The following is a 10,812-nucleotide window of genomic DNA, read 5'->3' on the forward strand; positions in this document are numbered from 1 at the left end:
GTGAGCGTTAGAGTGGGCGTACTAACATGAATCAGAAAACATGATTTTAGCGTTCATACGGGCGGACGGAAGGACAGACGGACATGGCCAGGTGGACTCGGCTATTGATCCTGATAAGAATAAATAATAATAATAATAAAAATAATAATAATAATAATAATATAGTCGAAAACGCTTCCTCCTGCCTGTTACATAACTTTCAGCTTTAAAAATTTAGATGTTATTCATCTGTGCGAAACAAAGCTCTAACACCCATACTTTTGGCATACAATTGACATGATAAATATATGTAGGTTTCAGTAGTAACATAGCAAATACATTTGTTTATAATTTAATGTTCCTTACCGCCCGTTTCACAATTACCGCTATGTGTCGACGCTAGCTTGGCTTACTGCACTAAATATTTGTATAATTTCAGAAGGCGGTTTGGTTAATATATAATATAAAAAGTTAAATATTATTTATTACGAATACCATGTCAAGGTTGAGTACAGGCCTGCAGCTAACAGATATAGATGATTTTATTACGCCCTCACAGGTTTGAAACAATAATATACCAAAAAAGCTTAATTCCAATTTAATTGTACTCAGATATGTATTAAGCCCGTGCAAATAGATAAGGCAAGGTCAAAAACTGGGGCAAAGATCAAGATAAAAGGTGACAGCTGCTTTGAGGAATCAGAGGTAAGCTTCTCGAGGGCGTCCATTTTTAATTGATTGAAATGGTTTCGTTACAGAGTGGAAATCTAAAACTTAATAAAGTTGATATTTCCCTGCAAGACTGTCTTGCGTGCTCCGGTTGCATCACTTCAGCTGAAGAAGTTCTGATCACGCAGCAGAGCCAAGAAGAGTTGCTTAAGGTCCTTCAAGAGAATTCAAAGAATAAGGCCTCTGAGGACTGGGATAATGTGCTTACGATCGTAATCACCCTTGCCACCCAGCCTCTACTAAGCTTGGCCCATCGCTATCAAATAGGTGTGGAGGATGCTGCCCGTCATCTTAATGGGTATTTTCGCAGTTTGGGTGCGGACTATGTTTTGTCCACTAAGGTGGCGGACGATATCGCGCTGCTCGAATGCCGTCAAGAATTTGTAGATAGGTACCGCGAAAATGAGAACTTGACCATGCTTAGCTCCTCTTGTCCGGGGTGGGTTTGTTACGCGGAGAAAACACACGGAAACTTCATATTGCCTTACGTTTCCACTACGCGATCTCCTCAGCAAATAATGGGAGTGCTTGTGAAGCAAATCCTTGCCGATAAGATAAATGTTCCTGCGTCACGAATATACCATGTGACCGTGATGCCTTGCTACGACAAGAAGCTTGAGGCCTCTCGAGAGGACTTTTTCAGCAAGGCAAATAACTCACGCGACGTAGACTGTGTAATCACTTCAGGTTGTTTGAGAGCCAAAAATTTGACCTAATATTAATATAATATATCTTTGCAGTCGAGGTGGAACAGTTGCTCAGTGAGGCTCAGCGTCCGCTATCGCAGTACGATCTCTTTGATTTAGACTGGCCATGGTCTAATGTACGCCCAGAATTCATGGTATGGGCTCACGAGAAGACGCTATCTGGCGGTTACGCAGAACACATATTTAAGTTCGCCGCAAAACATATTTTTAACGAAGATTTAACAACAGAGTTGGAATTCAAACAGCTCAAAAACCGCGACTTTAGAGAAATTATACTTAAACAGAATGGCAAAGCTGTGCTGAAATTTGCTATTGCTAACGGTTTCCGGAACATACAAAACTTGGTACAAAAACTGAAGCGTGAAAAGCTATCAAACTACCACTTTGTTGAGGTAATGGCATGTCCCTCAGGCTGCATAAACGGAGGAGCACAAATACGCCCCACTACCGGACAACACGTTCGCGAGCTTACTCGGAAACTGGAGGAATTATACCACAACCTTCCACGGTCCGAACCCGAAAACTCATTAACAAAACATATTTACAATGACTTTTTAGACGGCTTTCAAACTGATAAATCGTATGAGGTGCTGCACACCCGTTATCATGATGTAGTATCTGACCTCAGTATATCGCTTAATATAAATTGGTGAACGTATTGTGCTTGATTATATCTTTCAGTATATCGACAGTTTCGGTAAAGGAATAAGGCACGCAAACAAATATTTAAAATTAAAAAAAACTCATTTAAACGGGGTGAGATAGTGACAATGCCCTGTTGAAATCAAAAACTGTAAGATATCGAATAATATGATAAAATAGATTTCTTATTTATTTAAGAAACTATTTTCGGGAAATCAAAAATTAAAAAAAAAAAATTGTTAAGTATGGGCTGTTTAATAAAAACTGGAGGTGCTTCTTCTAACGCATCAGTGACATTTCGTGAAAGGCTTTTGTAAGGTTATTGGGAACATGGTGCGAAATCAACGGAAACAAGAGAGAAGGCAATATTCGAGATCCCAGAGAAAATGTCTATGTGCGTACTTGTGCTAGAATCCCAGTCGGAAGATCGGAACGTATCCAGGAAAAAAAATATTAGAGAGTGCTTTTGTTTACACACGACAACGAAACAATTTATTTTTTCCGCAATAAAGAAGCTTAGTAGAAGCATTCATAATGCAGTTATATGTACTTTTTTGTTAAGGAAAATAAAAGCTCGTAGTTTGCCGATTTCATATATTTTTACAATCATGCACATTCGGGTACAAGCCTAACCACGTTTTGTCTACACAAACTGTTTGCATAATTATAAGAATATTTTTTTCAGTTATATTTTTTATACAATGTCCTCATTTTAAAATTGTGAATATAAACATAAATATTTTTTTGAAATGAATTCTCTGGTCTCACAGCCGCCTAAATTTGTTATTTGTAAATATGCCAATTTTTCAGACACCTTGCTATTGCTCAAAAATATCGGACAAAAAGGCATATTAGTTCATTATGCAAACATACATATTTTTTACAATAAATGTGTACGCACATACATCATACAAATATGTTAAACAAAATCAAAAGTGTGGGCGTGGCAGTTTTGTGCGGTTTGGGGGCGTGGTAACATGGGTTAACAAACTGCCGCTGAGTCTTTGCCCCAAGAACCTGTTTGAACGTTATTGTATAAAATCCCCTTATTAATTGCCCACCTCATAAAGTAAAACCGCGACTAAGGTATATAATAAAATATCAAAGCAGTCTGTGAACAGAACACACTAGTTTGGCCGTTGCATAACTAAAAACTAAAAACTAAAAACTATAATCAAATAAATCTAAGATAACATTATCCGTTGATATGTGGCGCCCAGACTGAAGCCCGGTCTGGCATCACGGCGAAAACAAGTACTAACGCCAAGACCTTTCCTGGAGGACGATATCTTCTGATATCGTCAGACTGGACACACCGGAACTTCAGCTCTGCCGCGCAACAAGCTCACGGGCATAAAACAATAATATATTATACATAGTGATTAAATAAAGCGGTAACTACATAAGTTACTATATTGGTGACCCCGCAATAAGCAAAATGCAGAACACCGGAGATTGTTTGCCTGCACCGCCAACTTCGCCTGACTCTGGTGAAATTCAACGCGGCAACAGCACAAGCACCGTTATTCCTGTCGTCGAGACGGTTGCCACCATCAAGCTACCGCCATTTTGGAAGCAAAATGTGCGGTTATGGTTTGTGCAGATCGAAGCGCAATTTCAATGCAGCCGCATTTCTTCAGATAACACGCGCTACTACCATTTAATCAGTGCTTTGGATGCTGATATAATGACTGAAGTATCTGATGTTCTGGCGCAACCTTCGGAAGTAAACAAATACGAGCACCTGAAGGAGATTATTATCAAGCGATTTACGGAATCGCCGGACAGACAGTTGCAGCGCGCTTTACTGGAGCTTGACCTTGGGGACAAGAAGCCCTCGCAGCTCCTTCGGCAAATGACAACACTTGCTGATGGTCGCGCGTCTGCAGACGCCTTGCGAGTTCGCTGGCTCTCTCAGCTACCGCAGCACGTACAACGGGGCTTGAAGCTCCTACGCTCAGCAACTTTGGAAGAGCAAACTGCACTCGCTGACGATCTCATGGAAGAGGAATCGGGTTCTTTTGTCATGGCTGCTGGGTCCTCCTCGGCACAATTCAGAGGTAACACCCGCGAATACGCGCCGGCTGCTGGCACAAGTGTCGTGGACGACTTGAAACGCGACATCGCTGCCATCAAGGCCTCTTTAACTCTTCTGCAGAACATGCAGCCTCCCAGCCATTCTCGCTCAGCCGATCGCAACCAGCAGCAACTCCGAGCACCACGTGTCTGCTTTTATCATGCCAAATTCGGACCTAATGCACGAAAATGCTCCTCGCCCTGTGCCTGGGTGCCACAGCAGGGAAACTAAAGAAGCTGTCACCTGTTCAGGCGACTAGTGACAGCAGACCTCCAAGCACTAGCCTCTCAAAGGAGTACCGACTTCACATAATCGATCGTAATACCCACATAAAATTCCTTATCGACTCCGGATCAGTCATCTCACTTATACCTGTTTCGATAATCAAGGGATTGCATCGTCGCAAAGACGACTTCAAACTCTACGCGGCCAACACGTCTATAATTGATACCTACGGCACGCTAAATCTAACTTTTGGTCTCAACCTACGGCGTAACTTCACCTGGTCGTTCGTCGTTGCAAACGTCCAATCAGCAATCATCGGAGCAGATTTCCTCACGCACCACGGCCTCATCCTCGACCTCAAGGGTAAACGCCTTATGGATCCCTCAAAAGCTGTTTCGACCAAAGGAGAAGTTGCAGAAGCAAAACTCTACAACGTTTCTACAATCAACGTGCAAAGTTCCAGTGGAATAGATCGCCCGTACTCCAATCTTCTTAGTCGCTTTGTGCAGATCACACGTCCTAATGTGCCTTTAGCAACCCGCATTCATAACGAGGTTGCGCATTGCATTCAAACAACTGGCCCACCTGTTTTCGACAAGCCAAGACGGCTTACAGGCGAAAAATTAAAAGCGGCACGCCGAGATTTCGATCTCTTACTCCAGCAAGGAGTGATTCGTCCCTCCAGCAGTCAATGGGCCAGTCCTATTCATTTGGTCCCCAAGGGGAGCAACGAATGGCGTACTACTGGGGATTATCGCAAACTTAATGCGTCCACTATTCCAGATCGCTATCCGATTCCCGATGGGGAAGACATTCTTCAACGTCTGCATGGATGCTCAGTTTTCTCCACAATCGATTTGGTGCGTGCCTACCACCAGATCCCAGTCGCTCCAGATGATATTCCGAAAACAGCCGTCACTACACCGTTCGGCCTTTTCGAGTTTGTCGGCATGCCACCCGGACTCCGCAATGCAGCGCAAACCTTCCAGCGCCACATGGACAACCTGCTTCGTGGCATTCCATTCGTAGGATGCTATATGGACGACATCATCGTGTTCTCCACAACGCATGAGGAGCATTTGAAGCACCTCCAGACAATCTTTGAGATTTTGCAGAGGAACCACCTCCAAATTAACCCTAAAAAGTGCCAATTTGGTAAAAGTGAGGTTATTTTCTTAGGGTTCCAAGTCAACGCGAGCGGATTCAAGCCCCCTGTTGAGCGCACGCAAGCAATCAACAATTTTCCCAAGCCTCAAACTATCATGGAATTGCGCCGGTTTTTGGGAATGGTCAACTATTACCGACACCTCATCCCAAACGCGGCTCAGGCTCAAATCCCGCTCACAGACTACCTAAAAGGCGCAACCAAAAATGACAAGCGCGAAATAGCCTGGACCGGCCCTGCGGAGAGTGCATTCCAGGCCTGCAAGCAAGGAATTTTACGTGCCACGTGCTCTTCGTTCCTTTCCCCATCGGCTCACCTCGCCCTTAAAACGGACGCCTCCGATACAGCGATCGGTGCTGCTCTCGAACAACTAGTCGGCAACGTTTGGCGTCCCATCGGGTTTTTCTCGCGGAAACTATCTCCGGCAGAGCAAGGCTACAGCACGTATGATCGCGAGCTCCTGGCTATTTTCGCTGGTATCATCCATTTCAAGCACATTCTAGAGGGTCGTCCATTCATCATCCAAACCGACCATAAACCATTACAATACGCTTTCAGGCAGAAAGCAAGCAAAGCATCGCCTCGACAACTCCGCCAATTGGATTTTATCTCCCAATTCTCAACGGAGATAGTGTACAATCCCGGCAAAACAACGCAGTGGCAGACGCCCTCTCACGCATCAACACCATAAGCATGCCGTCTAGCTTCAGTGCTCAAGCGATATTCGAGGCCCAACAAACCGACGATGAAATGGCTGAGCTCTCTCAAACCACGTCCCTGGTTCTACAAGTTAGGAACATCGACAACCTAGACATCTGGTGTGACATCTCGGGTGGACGCGAGCGGCCATACTTACCCAAAAGTCTGAGACGCCAAGCTTTTGATGCAGTACATGGGTTGGCGCATCCCAGCGGCCGTACAACTGCGAAATTACTTAAACAGCGGTTTGTCTGGCCAGCAATTAACCGTGATGCCACCCTCTGGTCTCGACAATGCGTTCCTTGCCAGCGGGCCAAAATCCATCGCCACACACGCAGCCCGGTGGAGAAGATCGATGTTCCTGACAATCGTTTCGAGCACATTCACGTCGATCTGATTGAACTTCCCACAATCCGTAACTTACGCTACTGTCTCACCATCATCGACCGCTTCAGCAGATGGCCTGCAGCTATTCCACTATCCAATATCACCGCGGAGACTGTCGCGACAGCTCTGTATACACAGTGGATCTGCATGTTTGGCTGCCCACTCACTATAACAACGGACCAGGGAACTCAATTTGAATCCTCATTGTTTGCTGAGCTGGCTAAACTAATTGGAGCCGAAAGGATTCGTACAACCGCATATCACCCTCAGTCAAATGGCATTGTGGAGAGATGGCACCGAACCCTTAAGGCCGCCCTGATGTGTAAGTCTCACATAGCATGGCCGGATCTCCTGCCTACAGTTCTGTTGGGGCTGCGCTCGGCGTTTAAGGCGGACCTCCAGTCATCGCCAGCCGAAATGCTTTTTGGCACCACTATTCGTATCCCCAACGAATTTTTTGAATCGCACACTCCAACCGCCTTCAGCAAGGATCACCGACTAACCGAGCAACTACGTCAACATATCAGGGCAGCCCGACCTACTCCTGCAGCGCATCACGCTAAACCACCTGTTTTCATTTGTAAGGACCTGAGAACTTGTACGCACGTCTTCAAGCGAGTGGCATCTGTTAAGAAACCACTCGAGCCGCCTTACACGGGACCTCATCGGGTAATACGCCGGGTTGATGACAAGTTCTACATCATCAGCATTCATGGACAAGAGAAGGCCATATCAGTCGATCTCCTCAAGCCTGCCTTCTTAGCTGAAGCTGACGCTTGCGAAGACCACCACGAGGATCCACCGCCTGACCAACAGATTTCGCAGCCACCTACACCACCGAGCCCTGCACCTGCAGCTCCTGAATTTATACCGTTACCTTCACCACCTGGCGAAGTCACTGGAGGGGGAGTAGATGTGGCGCCCAGACTGAAGCCCGGTCTGGCATCACGGCGAAAACAAGTACTAACGCCAAGACCTTTCCTGGAGGACGATATCTTCTGATATCGTCAGACTGGACACACCGGAACTTCAGCTCTGCCGCGCAACAAGCTCACGGGCATAAAACAATAATATATTATACATAGTGATTAAATAAAGCGGTAACTACATAAGTTACTATAGATAATCTATACCAACTTCTCTGACACATACGCCAATTGCCGCAGTTCTCTGGAGAGCCAACCAGCCTAAGTTCGTTTATCAGACGAATTGAAAAGCTGCTCAGCCTACACCAAATAAGCAACACTCGACAGAAATTAGTAACTTAATCCCTTACACGCATACTGTGCGGTCGGAAAGGAGATGTCGCCAAACTAATAGCCTATATGCGGGAACGTGTCAACTAGTCGTTGTTTGAAGCTCTCTGCAATTAATTTTGTAATATTTTATGCACGATTAAATTTTTATTTACGACTGTCACACACACCAACTGAAGAGAATGCTTGCAGGAGAGTTAAATAATCGCAAGGACCTGCGGATGCGTTATTTTCGCGCATAAATTTGCTTAATTTAGATGGAATAAGGTGCGAAGACTTCTTGCTGGAATATTTATATTAATTAACCTTAATAGATAAGAACTATCATTGGTTCCGTTTAACATATCATTAACAAACAGCAGCCCCATACATTTCATTTCATCATTCAGAAGCGGCTCAAGACTATTGATTTGGACGGGGGTAGTAGGGCTTGAAATAATGGAACCATATTCCACCCTAGAACGGACAAAAGCAGAGTATCCAGATAGACGAGAGTACGAATCTCTAAGCAGCATGGAATTTCGCCTAAATTTCAATGATAAAAATAACAAAAAGCAAAGGGCTCAGAGAACTATCTCGAGGAAATCGTGAAGTAGCTTCATACGGGTCGGAAACAACTCCACTAATCTCTAAATAATAAGTCGTATTCACCATATATGTTATCTTTTTTAAAAAAGAGAGAATCCTATAGTCGAGTTCTCCGACCATCAGATACCTATTACCATAGTGTGAATGCGATCGCGAAATTTCATCATTTTCCTGGTATATCGATAGACATTGGGAAATAAAATAAGAAACAAATTTAAAAATTGTTTAAAAATGTGGGCGTGGCTGTTTTGGGAGGTTTTTGGGCGTTAGAGTGGGCGTGCCAAAAAAATTTTTTGCAAATCGATAGAAATTAAAAAAAAAAACAAATAAAACTATGAAACACTTTCGAAAATTCGTTCAAAAGTGAGGGCGTTGCAGTTTTGTGCGGTTTGTAGGCGTTAGAGGGGGCGTGGCAACATGGGTCAACAAGCTTGAGCAGCGTCCTCGCCTCTAGAATCCGTATGCTGAATCTCAACCTTCTAGCTTTTTATAGTTCCTGAAATCTCGATGTGCATACGTGCAGACTGACAGACGGCTATTGATCCTGATCAAAAATATATATGAGCAAGAATATATACACTTTATTTAGTCGGAAACGCTTCTTTCTGCCTTTTACATACTTTTCAACGAATAAAGTATACTCTTTTACTATACGAGTAACGGGTATAAAAAGAAGAGTGAAAACCAAGCTTGAAATGTTTGTCAAAGGCTTTAGCGAAATCTATGTACACTAAATAACCCTGGGAATGGGCTTCAAGGGTATTCATGCAGTGCTTAGAGATTGTGGCTAGGTTAATAGTAGTTGAGCGCACAGGCATACGCCCTTGCTAATTTGGATCGATATAAACATAAATGAGGAAGCATATATGTACATATATATCCTTTCAAGAAGTGGAAGAGATCATTTTTATGAATCGGCATGATCTTGGAATTTTTCATCTCGAAATAAAGATAGCCATAAATAATTATGACGAAAAAAGCATCCTAAGAGGCAGAAAAAACTTGAAGTACAGCTTTTAAGAAAGAAGGTGAACCCTCAATCAATGTCTAGTTTAGGGGAATCATTAAAGTGCAATATCGCATCAGCAATGCCGTCAATGCCGTAGTAATATCTAACGACACAATATTGAAAGTTTCAGGTATCTTTCATAAAATATCTTGGTCATTCTAGGCAACTGCCGACTCAAAGTTAGTAACAAAATAGGGAGCAAATGGGTTACAGATGCCAGCACCAGAGTTAGCTGATATGTCACATGTCATCACAGAAGGTAAAGACAAAGATTTTGTTTCGGAATTAATAATGCGCCAGAATGTGTAGGGGTACGTCTTGAGGCTATTTTCAATTTCAACTGATTGTATAAGAACTTATTCAGGAGCTCAAATTCCCTTTTGTTTTCTGTACCTTTCCCCATCAACTGGATTACCCATTCGTCATGTAGAGTGGGATTCATCAGCGGGGCTTCTGCAAAATCCAAATACAAGAGAAACAAGATTGGGATAATCCGACGACGACTTTGATGCTTATGATGACAATAATTACTGTACATACGCCATTCTTAGCAATACCCTTGAAGAACCACGGGCTGAGGGTACGGCCAATAGTACTCCGACCGTTGTTCAAACTCCAAATACCACGCATAGAAGTCAGGTGGACTTTCAGTTTGAGCGAATTAACCTGCCTACCTTTTCCGGGAATTATGAGGATTGGAAACATGTCTCGGAACTGTGTATGGCATAGATTGCTACCAGTGCAAACAACGATTTCATTACCTAAAATCATATTTGTCCGGTGAAGTGAAAAATCTGACTTCAGGAGTTGGATATTCAAATACACACATATCGTCTCGACAACAAAATCACCATATGGGAAACATTTCGGCTACTGGCAATAATTATACTCATCACACCATGGAAACTCGAACGTACGCAGAGTCTCAGGTACTTTTTTCAACCATTCTTGCATATGTCCGCGATGCCTCTGGAAATATTACAACGTGTAGGCTGCTACTGGACACAGGATCTACAATAGCACTGGCATCAGATTCAATTGTTCAGAGGATAAGCGTGCGATGAGTGCGCGCACGGATATCCGTTCTTGGTCTCGCATCCAACAGCGCTGCCGTTACCCGAGGACTCGCAAACTTGAAGCTGAATTTTTGCAGTTCGGATCAATCTCCCGAATTGGCCTCTTTAATTTTGACAAGGCAGATCTGCGAGCTTCCCATAGCAGATTCTTCACGCCGGGATTAATATATGGCATCGTTGGATCGGATCAACTCTGATCTGTTTACACTGGAGAATGCAAACGGTTTTCCTATTGCTCTCATGATAATCTTCGCTTGGGTTATTGCAGGTTCG

General features: G+C 43.6%; 1 protein-coding gene across 2 annotated transcripts; it reads left to right on the top strand.

Annotated features, from left to right (window-relative positions):
- The first annotated feature begins 408 nt into the window (after positions 1–408).
- Positions 409–2,347, top strand: LOC117136551 (probable cytosolic Fe-S cluster assembly factor GD17698). 2 transcript variants are annotated; one of them, XM_033297504.1, is made up of 4 exons: positions 409–538; positions 592–684; positions 738–1,398; positions 1,449–2,347. In XM_033297504.1, exons 1-4 carry the CDS (start codon positions 476–478, stop codon positions 2,066–2,068), a joined length of 1,437 nt encoding a protein of 478 aa, XP_033153395.1. In that variant the 5' UTR covers positions 409–475; the 3' UTR covers positions 2,069–2,347. The 2 variants fall into 2 exon arrangements, with proteins under 2 accessions (XP_033153395.1, XP_033153396.1); XM_033297505.1 differs by having other exon boundaries at positions 411–538; positions 738–1,395.
- Positions 2,348–10,812: the final 8,465 nt, after the last annotated feature.

Source organism: Drosophila mauritiana, chromosome 2R (genome assembly GCF_004382145.1).
Source record: "Drosophila mauritiana strain mau12 chromosome 2R, ASM438214v1, whole genome shotgun sequence".
In the NCBI taxonomy this organism is placed as follows: Eukaryota; Metazoa; Arthropoda; class Insecta; order Diptera; family Drosophilidae; genus Drosophila; species Drosophila mauritiana.